Source organism: Talpa occidentalis, unplaced genomic scaffold (genome assembly GCF_014898055.3).
Source record: "Talpa occidentalis isolate TD23 unplaced genomic scaffold, MPIMG_talOcc4v2.1 talOcc4.11, whole genome shotgun sequence".
Taxonomy (NCBI): Eukaryota; Metazoa; Chordata; class Mammalia; order Eulipotyphla; family Talpidae; genus Talpa; species Talpa occidentalis.
The window spans coordinates 59,183,239-59,197,463 of NW_023601104.1; the positions used below are offsets into that span (position 1 = coordinate 59,183,239).

The window sequence follows — 14,225 nt, forward strand, 5'->3', positions numbered from 1 at the left end:
AAACAAAGAATGAGTTCAGAACGAGGGCAAAAAACATTAACTATCCAATTCTTGGCAATATCATCAATAATTCTGAGAATCTAAGGTAAGACCGGAAACTCCAAAGCTGTATGGCAGTTATATCTGTGCAGACTGCAGCCCACTGTGTATATGCTAATGTTGATTTGCTTAGCAATGTCAATATTGCTCATTCCACATAATGAGGAAAATTTTTCTCAACTAATAATTTTGTTGTCTGTTAAAGTCCTGAGTAAAGATAACCTCACTATACAGGTACGTGACCACTCTTCCCAACCAACATCTGGAAAGTACTCTGACACTCAGAAGACTGGCCTGATTAGTTTTGCCCATCTAGTTAGTTAGATGTCTAGGGATTATTGACATGAACTACCTTTCAGCCTCAAAAATAGAAAGTGCTCGCCAAATACCAAAATGCATTACATATGCAAATGCTTTCTGATAAATGTGGCTATATACAGTCCTTCTAATTTAAGGGTTTTTAAAAATAAGAAATGTTCTACAAATTTACAAGAGCCCCATTTAATGTTTACCTTCATTTTCTTTGCTTTTATTTTTAAAGCATCAATGTAAGTATCCTTATACACATATCTTTGATTTTACTATTTGGATGAATTACTTTCACTTACTACTATTTTTCAGTTAGTCTCAAAACGGCAGGATATTGAGAATATTCATGCTCCTTAATACAAAAACACGATGTATGTGTATTTTTGAATCCATATATAAATTTATATAAGTTTACCAATGACTATGATATTTAGGTTACACAAATATTCTCTGGAGTTCATAAATGAGGGGCAATATAAGCTCTTCACTACCACCACCCCACCACTGAGGAGCAATTGGAGAAACTCCAAGATTATATGGATTAAGATAAGAAAGCTAGCCTGGGAAGCAATCCCAAGCACACATGCAGACAAGATATAATATCACATCGTATTTTCATGGACATACTAACATTATAACACTGCTTAAAAATAACTGAGTTATTGGGCCTCCCCTGGTGGCGCAACGGTTGAGCACTGTGCTGTGAAGCTGCCCACAGCCTCTGCAGCACTGGTTGGATCCCCGGCCACCGGAGAGGGACATGGCATGCAGACCTCTCCTGCCGCGCCCACTGCTCCCCTCAGCAGTATGCTTCGTCAGTCTGCCTGTTCTGCTTCCCGCTCTGGCTCTGGTGAATTCTCTTACCCTCCCACGCCTCTGACTGTACCCAGTGCTCATATAAATAAATAAATAAATCTTAAAAAAAAAAAAAAAAAACATAGACTGACATACGGGAGCATTATTTCTAGAAAAAATTTACTTGCTCTCTGTTACTTCATACTCCTTTATACTATGAACCAAAGAGCAGTTCTATTATGAGGTCCAATTTCTAGAGTATCTGTGATTGCTTATTTAAGAAGACAGAAGAAATTCTCCTTGTACTTTTCCTCTATTCCAGGTACAAAATGCAACCACTTTTTTTTTTCTTTATGGTGCTATTTACATGTAGAACTGAGGGTGAAGAGGTTAACAGTTTTGTCTGTGGCCACATGGTAATCCAGCAGTTAAACAAGAAAGCCCAAATTTTCCAAGAGTTTTCAAACATATCATGCAGACTTGCACAAGAATGAAAAACAACACTGGAAGCACATACTTCTTTTTTTGTAAGGGTACTGCATTCATCTCAGTAGCTGTATGTTGGTAAAGAACAACATAATGTTTTAAGTCATTCTGGTCCTACAGCCTGCTGCTTCTAAGTAGTAAGCACTCTATAAAAAGGATTTGAAAACTCACTTTAAATCCAAAAGAAACTCAGCTATCAATTTTCAAAGCTGCCCAAGTTTGTTTAGAATTGGAGAAGGCTCAATATCCCACAGGAACTTTAGAGAAAACTATCTTCTGATAAACAGGTTAGTTGGGTTCAAACTGAATACACACAAACTCAATATTCTTGGTGGACATAAATATCTGGGCAAGTTCCAGAATATCATACCCTAACACTTATTTCACAGACCTACATACAGACTTTGGGGGATGATGGCGCAGGTAAAAGGACAGATAAAACTTTTTAGTAGGGCAAACTGGAGAAATTGCTTAGAGCTTGTTAGACACAAATTGCCTGGTTATTTATCTTTCTGAACCACTATTATTACAGTTGGATACATCTTGTAGTGATGCTTTTTCTTTCCTCTTTATATTATACTCAGAATGGACCAGATTTTTCAAGTTTACTCCAACATAACACTAATTGTAATATCTCTCTTACTTGTCTAGGCACACAAGCATTTGCCTATTTCTCATAGCTTTATTTTTGTTTTCTATTTGACTTTACTCCTTGATTAACTTGTAAGCTCTTTGTGTTTGTAGCCTTTACTCTATGTGCCTAACTACATGTGTCCTCCAGAGCAGTTCTAGATAAATATGGTAACTGAATTTACCAGAACTTAACCTAAATCTGCCTAGAATTCCCATTAGTCACAATTTCTGAAAAGTGGCATCTTTCTCAGATTTTTCTACCCTTTTCAAAATACCCAGGGGAGACTGCTCCTCTTTGATATGTTGTCAACTTGAAGTGAGGCATGGATCTAATTCACAGGCTCACTCAGAAGTAAATGATAGGATGCCCAGAAGCTTAATCAGTGCCAATCACTTATACACCAAGTCTCACAATTAATTATCAGGAAGAATAATCTGGTCGTCACAGACTACAGGCTCTATTTATGAATTCTTATACCCCTTCTTCTTTACCTTTCAGGAGTCTAGAAAGTCTCATTGAAGATATCCTTCAGTCAAATTGCAGGCATAATTCTCTTTTCCTCTGCTTGATTCACATAAGCAAAGTTCTAGTTGCTGCAGAAATATCTTTTTTCTATTTTCCTATTTCTTAAAAAGCAGGTGCACCTTACTAATAGCCTTTCGGGCTAACATCTGACTTCCTAATCACTCCTTGGAGATCTGTTGTCTTCTGTGCTGTTCTTTAGTACTCTGAGAGCTTTAGCTGTGAGCCAATCCTTCCTTTTTCAAACAGATATGTTTCTCTTTCCACAGAGTTGCTCAATTATGCTTATCATCCCATCATCATTACAACAAACTAAGAAAAGAGACACACTGTTTGCAGCTTTGGTAAGAAGTCCATACTTGACCCCATCTGTCAACCACAATAGTCTTTAGTATAGTTTTGACTAGGAACAGCAAGGCACTGATGTCTCCTATTTTTATGCAAAGATGTAGAGTTAGCAGACTAAAAACAAAAAGACTGCATTACATCATAAATTCTAATACCTTTGATCCTACCATAATGGCTTTAAATTGATGAATGTATAATAAAATTTTAATAGCCAAAAAAAAACTTCCTAATATTTAGAAGACCCTTCTGTGATTCTAAAGTATTAGGAAATGTATAAATTGGATTATGAAATGGAAATTCAATTAATGACTTCAACAGGAAATGATATACATTGTTTTAAGACACAATATTGTAAGTGATGTAAGATCTTTAAAAAGGAGTAAAAACACAATATCAAAGAGCTTAACTGGGATTAGTGCAAAGTAGTACAGCTAAGGAAAAAAAGAAATTGTACTGGTGTAAAATGGAAAATAAATGCACATTCTAATAATGAAGCATGCAGGATTTTAATAAGTTGACAAACATATATACATATATGTCAAACGAATGTGCCTGGACTCTGGAAAAGAGAGTTGTGAAACTTTTTTTCTGTAAAGAAATTTCACAAAGAGCGTAATACCACCATCTGACTCACATAATATACAGCTATTGTGTCTTTGATTAGTGGGAAAATTTAATAACATCCTAAAAGTCTTTTCCCACTTACAACTTTATGATTTTAGAGGGTCAAAAGTTTATTAGATTTGAAAATGAATATAGGCTACAGTTTCAATGAATTCAATCATTTATTCAGTCTGCTCTACGTAATATATATACATTGACAGTCACTGAAGCAAAGAAATGAAATTTCATTTTGTGGGACTCTTGTGTTAATGGCAATTACAATGAAGATAAAAACATTCACCCTATTCACACCTGATGTGCATTCAATACAATAGTTTGCTTGCCCATCCAAAAAAGGCAAAGGTGAGAGTAAGATCCATCCCAACTTAACTCTGAGCTGATAGCACATCCACTTAGTTAACTGTAGTTGCCAAAGAGCACAATTTTTATAGAGCTCAGTTTCAGGGTGAGGCATGTATGTTTGGTATTATTCTTTGCTTTGTGGTTTACAAACATTGAGTCCAAATCTTGCAAGACTCCTCCCAAAACATGAGTACCAGGCTGGAGAAAGTGAGTGATACATGACCTCTAGAGTTAGAATACAGCCCAAGACTATGGTTTCCAATATTATATAAATAGAACCCAAGGTGCATGCTCCAGTCAAAGGACTATCTCAGTCATATTAAAATATTAAGTCCTAAAATTATACAGACCCGGGGAGCAAGGCACTTCTTGGGGGCAGTGACCATATGCCATCCAGACACTAGAGCCAGGAGCTCTGCTCTGCTCCCCTATGTGCATAAATTCAGACAAAATGAACAAAGGAAAATATTATTGGAACAGTGGGAATCAGAAATTTTGCACAGGAAGCTTTGGAAGATGTTTACTATAGACTCCCTGAAGTTGGGACAAAAAATGGGTAAAAAAAGTAACTGAAATTAATGAAGCACTTGCAGAAAATCCATAACTTGTCAACAAATCTTCTTACGCAGATGGTTGATTGATCAAGATGACACTAGATAGTCCTTCAGAACTAGGTGAACTAATGAATAAAGAAGCATATAAGAAACACATAAAATCTATTAAGTGAAACTGAAACCCCTAAATAAACTAATTTGATACAACTTGATCTAGCAAATAGCAACTTTGAGCAATACCAATGGAAACAGGAAGTACTTGCAACAGTCCTACTGGAAGAAGATATCACTTAACTTTCTAATAATTACAGATCACCACAATATTCATCTTTTTTATAACACACTGTTCTTTTTATGTAGGCTCCAGTTATAATCAGAATTCCTGAAATGACATGGAAAAAAAAAAACTACTTATGAAAAGTAGGTAATTTAAGGATAACATTTTAATATTAGCTTCAGTTAATATTGTGACTTCCTTATATCCACCTCTGGATTTGGATCAATATATTTAATGATCTTTCCAGTGGAAATGAATGTCAGTGGAGAAAAAAAAAATTGTTAGTTCTATAATACAGATGAACAATACTATCCTAATTTTGAAATATACTGTGTTTTCTGGTGCTATTTTTAATACAATGAAGCAACAGTCTTGAAGGAAAATAAACCATTTAATAGTAAAACATTCAACTTCATTAAAAAATAAAAAAACAAAGTATAAAGAGCACATTCTTTCCAAAAGTTTGCTTGTACCCTGCTTATCAAATAAAGTTTAAGGTGGTTCACCTTATAAAACAAAAGCTAAAGTAATTTTAAAATGTAAAAAAGTCAGAACCAGAGATAAAAAGTTAAGTCAAGAAACCAGATCATAGAAATGTTTTCTTCAGATTTCTTTTGTGACATCTATCCACCAGAATTGCCTCATTTTAAAACTTTTCCCTGACTAATAATTGTCTGAACTCTGGCACTTACACTGACTTCTTGATAAACTGATTCCTGAGGCTTGATGTACAATCTGCTCAATCTAAAATACTCAACAGCCTATGTAAGGGACTTCCCTGGGGACATGCAGGACATGAATGAGTAACACTGTAAAATATAATCTATCCACTTTACATATCAATTCTCAATATCATTACCAGCAAGGACAACCGTGAATGAACAAAAATAATCCCAAGATACAATGGACAGCCCACTTTCCCTTCTGATAGTGGGCAAGACGCCAATGGTTTCACAGTGTACGTTGTGTGGATGTAAAGACAGCGGGGTGAAGGGTGGGAAGAGAAGCTTAAGGCTGATTTCCATGATAGAGCTTAAGACTAATAACTTGAAACAACATTTATTAAAGTCATTTCCTCCCTTTCTCCCACAGGCTGACACCTTACTTAAGTGTTCATTCAAAAGTGACATTTGATGAAAGGGTCTCTACAAACTCAAGTTGGACAAAATCAAAAATCAGTGAACCCTGGGGTAACTGTTAGGTTGGCAACATTTTGGGACTGGTAGTTGGGAAGAACTACTGCCCATAGCATTCTCTTCTTTTTAGATCAAAATCTCTCCACCTAGATTCAAGCCACTGACAATCTGAAATATCTTCTAGATCCATCCTGTTTTCTTTATCTTCTGGTCCTCAATTCTACTAAGTTTTGGGTTTTTTGTTTTGTTTTGTTTTGTTTTGTCCAACTGCTACTGGGGTATCATTCTCAAAATATGAGATTAATTGATGCTACCTAAATATAGTTCATTAATTTGTCCTATTCTGTATTTGTTAAACTGATTCTATTTATTGTTCTAAAGCATCCTGGAAGCTATTTATGGACTTTGCATTAAATATTTCAGAACGCCAAGTAACTGGTTGACTTGATGTCCATTAAAAACTATAATCAACAAAAATCTATGAACCAGAGACACTTTTTGGGGGGTGGGTGGAGGGAGGGAGGGATTGGGGTCAAAATGGGGGGGTTGAAATTGTATGGGGAATATAAAAATAAAATTTATTATAAAAAAAAAACTTCAGACATGGACCTTTTTGTTTTCAATTTGTAATGTGAATTTGTCCTGATGTTGTTATTACATTTTTTAGCCTCCCTGGAAATTAAGTGCATAATGGACCAGAAGTAAAACTACACTGTGTGTCAATGGAGCAGTTTTTTTTTTCATTTTTAGCAAGACAACTGAGATATTTACAGGAAATACAATTATCAATATTATATTATTATCAACACGATTTCTAAAAAACACAGTTAATCAGCCCATATGATTTACTGCTAGAGAATGACTTACACAGTCTTTCAAAACTAAGAAAATGCTTTGGATCACTCAGTTTTAAGTATTTCAGTAAGTATGCACATAACTGGAGTTCATAATGTGACCCTGGGTGCTATGTTTAAACATTTTTAAACTTACTGCAAGGGCAGTGCAACACAATTTAAAATTGAAAAATGTCAAAAAATAGGTGCATGTTCATGGTTCATGTAGTGACTTTCTGGTTTTCAGTGATGTTTAACTCCATAACAAGAAAAATAAAAGTTCCAAGAAGTTTTTTTGGTGATGTTGCTCTATTATAAAGTTCATTTTTTTTGTAATTTTTCTCTCAGGAAAATATGCCCTGTTTTTTAAAGTTTTTTGAATAACATTAGAATATTTTGCAAAGGGTAGACAGGAAGATACATAGTAAAGGATAATCTCCCTTACCCAACAGCCACATATACAAAAACCTCAGCTATTGGGTAGTTAGTTTGCTAAGCAAAATTCCAAGATAAATGGCAATAAGTTCCAAGGTCTGTAACAGAAAACTTTATACTTAAATACTGCACATGAGTGCCAAGCTGATCGAGCATAAGAAGATTGTAATAACTGAAAACAATATAACCCATGCATTAGAACATTCTCAATTTAACTTAAAAATCTGAATTTCATGTTCAAATTTTTCCAATGAAGAAGTAGAAGGGTGAAGGAACTGATTAGCTATTTCAAAGAATAAAATTTGCAATGATATACTTCTAAATCATGTAAATAAATGGGGATAAAATGAAGTGATTCTTACTGAGTTTCTTACAAAATAAGTTTTATTTTCTTTGGACCTAGTTACTAGACCACAGTAAGGAAATAATACTTTGTGTGTAGTAAGAATGGTGTATATCTGACAAATAGTCAAGGGACATAGGAATACAAACTTTTATGCTACCAAGTTCTTGTGTAGGTCTTTAAAGACTCTTCTTATACTTGTCCTTTTATTTAAATTATTATTTTCAAGTCTCTTCATGTAAAATGTTCAAGACACACTTTATATCCTTATGCCTATGTCCCTTGCAACTGATCACTGTTTCAAAACTAAATAATAAAAAGAAAACTGTTCTCTTCACCCATTAATGCATCCACAAGTAAAAATGAAATGACTTTAGATTAAGAAATATCATGATTTACAAAGTCAGAGCAAAGAAATCTGAAGTCTGTATCAGTAGTTCTCAGATTTTAGCAATCATCAGAATCATCCCCTGAGGTAATGAACACAGATTGCTTGCACCCACACTCTAAATTTCTTATTTAGAAAGTCTGGGAGGGGTCCAGGATTCCTCATTTCTAACAAGTTTACAGGTGACATTGATGCTGACAGAGAATAATGGTTTCCACTCTGAAAATCCAACTTCTGCCATGTGAAAGCCATATTTGAAAAGTAATACATAGCCATGTATTTTTTTCACTGACTTAATAGCAATGGCATTTATAATGATCAAAAATGCTGATTAATTTTCACACAGTCAACTCTATTTCTAGCTAAGTGACTAATAATCACATCAATATTAAAAAACAAAACAAAAAGACCATCACCTTCATCACAAATGATCAGTACAGGAGCAGAACTCCCTCTACCTTTTTGTCGGGAAATGTGGTCACAAGATAATTTTAATGCAATCGTTTCCTACTTGTCTCCACTCCGAGATCTTACCCTTCTCCACTGCCAACATAAGACATGCCAGGACAAGTAATCGGAGACAAAAAGTGGCAGGAAAATGGAACCTTGCCTTTCTGATTCACACAGTTCCAAGTCACACACATCCATCTTTCTCACTTCTTATTAGCCCCTTTACACATACATACACATACTTTTTAAATTCTTTTTAGTTGCAATAACCTGAACTAATGAGGCAAATAAAAACATGGATATTGGGTAAGAAGTCAGACTCTCCCATATGAAGAAACAGCTCCTCGAGAGGGCTCTATCTTCAGCATTTCTCATTCCTAGAATCCTGACCATTCTCAGCTGCTTGGGGACACCAGATATCAGCAGAATTCCAGAGAATACTAAATTAATTACCGGCTCCTGGAGGCCTCACCCTCTGCAAGATGCCAAGCATAAGACATGCCAGGAGTCTCAGTCTCTGATATCATCACCACCATCATCATCACATCACCATCACCTTCACCACCACCACCACCACCATCAAGCAAGCTCTCTCTCATCTGGGGAAAGGAGATATTAAGATGTTAGAGGTGGGAGAAAGTGAAAATGTCTTTGCCTGCCATGAAGAATACTTGGAAGACAGGAAAGGGGAGGGGCAGAAGGAGCCCAAAGCTCACTGCTCAGAAGAGCATCCTGCAAGCCCCCAGCACTACTCAGCCTAGACCAGAGCACAGTGGAGAAAGTAAAGGCTGGGTCAGATCTCCTGCCACCATCCCAAACACCCCTCCACAGCTCACTCCACATTCCCAGAGAGTTTGAGGGCTCAAGATCCCCACAGTAGCTGAGCCCATTTCACACTCAATTTTAGGCTCTTCAGGGAAAGCTCCCATCGGGCCATACTCAGGGGAAAGCCATTGACAGAACACTGCAGCATAAGGGTCTGAGCTCCCGAGTGAGACCACAGGCAGTGGGCTGAATTTCCAAAACATATTCTCTGAATGTTGGCCCCAGGAGCTGTGAGCCAATCTTGACCTGCTGTCCCTCAGTTGCCATTCCTTAACCCCCTTCCAATACCTCCAGAACACAAAAGTTATTTTCCCGTTGTGGCACCGCCTGCTTGTCCCAGGAGAAGATGCACATTTCAGCCAGCGTGTGTGTCTCTCAGTCCCGAAAGCCAAGGGTGCCAACTGCTGACAGGCAAAGGAACCTGGATTTGCTCCTGAGGACTTAAAAACCTCCGAATTAACAAGCTCGCTCTTCCCTCGGTCCTAACCCGCCCAAACCTGGGTTTTCCAGAGAACTGAAATTGTGTTCCTGTTGCAGGGAGCTGGTGTCCTGCCCCGGGAGCTGAGACGCACGGACTTGGTGGTCCGTTCATTCATGCATTTACTCATCCATTCACATAAACATGTCCCTTAATTGTATCTGGCACCGAGAATCTTGCCTGCTATTTTCCCCTCCCCAAGTCAGTGCTCATGGCAACGTCTGGTGCAGAAACGCGACTCCACTGTCACCCCACTTCCTGAGCCAGAAAATCAAGTCATGTAGGTATTCACACAAAAAAAGGAAAAGGTGGCGAGGAGGCGACGGCGGAGGGCGGAGAGGGATGGGGCGCTCACTGGGGTCACATTCGAAGCTTCCCTTTGGGGGAACCGCGGCACCGACACCGCGGCTAGCACGGAGCCCAATCGTTATTAAATCAAAGGCTGCTAGAGCTCGGGTCCCCAGCGGGGAGAAATCAAGCGCAAAGCCATCGGTTCGCACAAGTGCGAGGCTGGGGGGCTCGACCCAACTCTCAGCCCGAGCCCAGGTACTGGAGGAGCGGCTCGCAGCCCAACCCGCAGCGCGCTCGCTGCCTCCTTAATGCTCCCAATAACGCGATGAAGTGTAAATCAAATGCCACGCCGGGAGGGGCCCCGTCACGGCGCGAGTCGTGCCTTTTCGCTCACCAGCCTATCTTGCCTAAGAATCACAAGGTCACGATAGCGTCGCGATTCCACTCACCGTACACTCCTTGGCCGGAGATCCCCTCCAGGAGGACCGTCAGCAGCCACACGAGACCGTACACTAAATCCATCTTCACGTGAACATGAACATATCCAGCCCAGGGGGGACTCGGCGGGACCTTCCAGAGGCCGGCGGCCAGGCGGGCGCGCTCCACTCGTACCCGGGCCGAGCCGAGGTCCCGGGATCCGCTCGCCCCCGAAGGAAGCGCCGTCCGTGCGTCCTCTCCCGGCGGCGGCTGTGAGCGGAGCGCAGAAGCCCCGCACACCCCACACTCATACACACACACTCACACGCACACACTTCCACAGCGCGCTATCCTGGCACACACACTTTCACAACACAATACCCTGACGCACACTCGCACCCGCGCCACACTCACATCGGGCGCCCGGGGAAAATCGCAGGCGCCGGGAAGGAGCAGGGGGCGTGCAGGGCGGGGAGCCGGGAGGCGAAGTGTTCTTCAGGGCAGCGGGCTCGAGTCTCCGCAGCGGCGGCGGCGCGCTGGGCTGGCGGCGAGCGCGGGCGAGGGGTCGGGGGGTGCCGAGCGCTGCGAGCCTGGCGCGAGCGGCCCGGGCGCAGGAAGTGGCCTCGGACTCGGGGTGCCGAGCAGGGGCGTCCTCGCCTCGGTTCGCCTTTACAAAGTAACTCGCGAAGGTCCCCGGAGGAGCGTCAAGCGGCGGCAGCGGCCCGCCCGCCCGCAGTCCGGAGCCCCCAGCCCTGCTGTCTTGCCTTTCCCCATTCCATCAGTTGCCATTGCAACGCCAATCCTGTTACAAGACACAGGCGCGCATCGCCGAGCGGGGAGACGAGGAGGAGGAGGAGGGAGAGGGGAGCAGGGAGTGGGGCGCGAACGCCGGGGGTGGGGAAGCAGGGGAGGGCGCAGGGAGGAGGCGAGGGGCCGACAGGGAGCACAGTGCGCGTCTGGAGCGCTCTCGGGCACCAGCCTCAGCAGCCGCCGCCACACCAGCCTTCTCCAAAATAGCCTTGAGCGCCCCGCCAGCGAGAGGAGGCTCGGGCCGGCCGCACGATTCCCGGCGCCGCGAGCCGAGTCCAGGCTCCGCCACTTGCGCGCGCGAGGGACGGCCGGACAGACAGCGGATCCGCACGCACGTCCACGCGTGCCCCCCGGCCCCGCGCGCGTCCTCTTCGTTCCCGCGCCGCCCCCGCCAGGTAGCAGGGTGGGGGCGATCGGGACAGGCGGGAGTTTCGAGGCGGGCGCCGCAGAAGGGGTTCCCCGCCCGGGCTAACGTAGTGCTGGCATTCGGAGGCGAACGCGGGAGCGGCTGCCAGAGGAGGACACCCGGCTGCGTGGCCGCCGCGCGGGCCCCAGATGCGGCGGAGGCGCCGGGCCGGGCGGCGGAGCGCCCCGAGCTCGACGCCAGTCGGAATCCCGGGGTGTGCGCGGGGGTGCGCGCCGCGGAGGCGAGGAGGAGGAGGAGGGCGAAGCCGAGAGCGGGCGGACGGGCGGACGGGCTGCCGGAGAGGGAGGCTGTGTGTGGTCACGTTGTGCGCTACGTGCCGGGAGCGCGAGCTGCTAGCCGCAGCCGGGCGACGTCAAAGCGGGGTGCGCGACTCAGCCGCCTTGCTCCGCGCGTCCTCTGCCGGCTCTGCCTGCTCGGCTCCTCCTTCGCTCCGCGTTCCCGGGTCAGCCGAGGAGCTCATCCGGATGGACAGCGCCGAGAGGCCCGGCGAGGCCAGCGGCATCGGCCTCCGGCTCCCCAGCGCAGGCCCGCCCCCGGCTCCCCGGGAGCTCCGCGGCGGCGGGCGCCGCTGGTTGTTGCTGATGCCGCTGCAGGCGCGTGCCCGCCGGAGTCCGGCTCCCTGCTCAGACTAGACCGCTGCACACGCGACCCCTCCCCGCCGCCCAAGGTCTTCCAGGATCGGTTCTGCTTGACCAGAGGGCAGAGCAGGCCATGCGCTTGGAAGCGGCGGTGTTTCCTCCCTATTTCTGTCCTTTTACATGGAAATGTGGTCGTCACAGCAGGGAAGGCCCTGGGGGTTTGGAGGGGGGGGCTGACACTTGGGAGTCCAGAGTAGTTTGGGGTTTTTTTGTTTGTTTGTTTTTTGTTTGTTTGTTTTCTAATATGCAATATCTCCTAGTAAAGTTCACTGCTTGGAACAGTCTTTTCTGTTTTGTAAAACACAGGGTCTCTCCATGGGGCAGAGCTAGCTCTGGTGCTTGAGGAACTTAAGAAATTCATAGTTACAAAGAAATTAAAAAAATACTAGGCATGTTAATTTGCATTGGAAGAAATGTAGGAATACTTAACCAAAAATTAAGAGGGGAAAACTGGGAATATAGTAGTGCTTGGTGATTTGTTTTGGTAGCCTCCATAATTAGTGTTTCCTGCGTGCAATACACTTTGTTGAATATTCTTCACTATTCAAGGAGCATATGGATAGGGAAGTGATTAAAATGGGTAAAAAAGTACATTTACACTCATGTTACAAAAGTAATTGGTATGGAAAACCTGGAGCGTAGTATTCATTAATCTGCTGCCACAATAGATTGGTGTAACATTGCAGGTCCTTCTCCCTTCCCTCCCCTACTTCTGCTGGGAGGAAGATACTCCAAGCACTGGAAAATGAATAGTCCCCATTGTTTTCACCAAGGTCTTTGCCTCACTTAAGTCAATTGTGCATAATGTTTGCATTGGGTTCCATCCCTTGCTTACCCTCTGGGTTGACAAAACGAGAGGGATCAAAGATGTTGAGGGAGTCCCAAAGGATGCTCATGTAGTGTTCAGGTTCCCCTCTTTATGGAATGCCTCTTTGGCATAGATAGAATTATGTATCAACATAGAGGCAAAACTCAACGTGTGGCATTTCTGAAGAGTGAAGTGAAGCTCACCGTTGGGTAGGGGGAGCGTGTTAGAGGGGTTTTCCTCTTACGTTTCTGGAGATCTGGCTTTTAAAAGTAGATCATTCCTGTATACTGCAGCAGAGCAGCTTCAAGGGCCAGTAAACTGCAAGTCCTCTCTTAAATCTCAGCTCCGAATATATCTTGTCCACCAGCAATTCAAGATATCAGCTGCTCATGTTGTAAAATAGTAGCCCACTTGCATATTTGTACTGTCATTTTTCACTCTTCTTTTTTGGAATTAATTTTATTTATTACTCTTATTTATGGGGGAGCTTATTAAACTCTCAGTGTTTCCTGGACTCTTGGATGAAATAGCTTTTTATACTGAAGTGTATCTCTTTAACAAAGAAACCCAGACTCAATGAGTATCCTTAATGAGGATTACTTTTTTCAACCTTTAGCTTCAGGACATAAGCTTCAGGAACTCCAGATCTCTATTTTCCATGGAATAACACACATCTTCCTAATGCATAGGAAGGAAGATAAAGTTGTGCAACCCTCAGCAGTTCTTGAGTGAAATATTTAGAGTTGGTAGAGGACCTGAATAATCTGGTAATTTTACAATTTATTTCAGTTGAGAAAACAGCCAGATGTATCTACTCTGGGTCAGACTTTACATCAATATACGTCACCTGAATATTGGATCTTCCAAGATATATAACACACAACCCTTTCCTGTAAGAGGCACAGGATCTAGTGGACAGGGTGTGTGATCAACGTATGCACCACTAAGGTCTATTTCTGCTATAAATGCTATAAGCAAAGTATCAGGGCACAGGGTGGCAGATACTACATGCAGCT

At 42.8% G+C, this 14,225-nt stretch overlaps 1 protein-coding gene across 1 annotated transcript in view; it reads right to left on the bottom strand.

Annotated features, from left to right (window-relative positions):
- The window catches only part of MDGA2 (MAM domain containing glycosylphosphatidylinositol anchor 2), a 729,529-nt gene extending 718,496 nt beyond the window's left edge, over positions 1-11,033 (bottom strand). The window contains 2 exon segments of the mRNA XM_054690202.1: positions 10,559-10,738; positions 10,741-11,033. Coding sequence (XP_054546177.1) covers positions 10,559-10,738; positions 10,741-10,837 — 277 coding nt within the window. The 5' untranslated portion in view covers positions 10,838-11,033.
- Between the last annotated feature and the right edge of the window lie 3,192 nt (positions 11,034-14,225).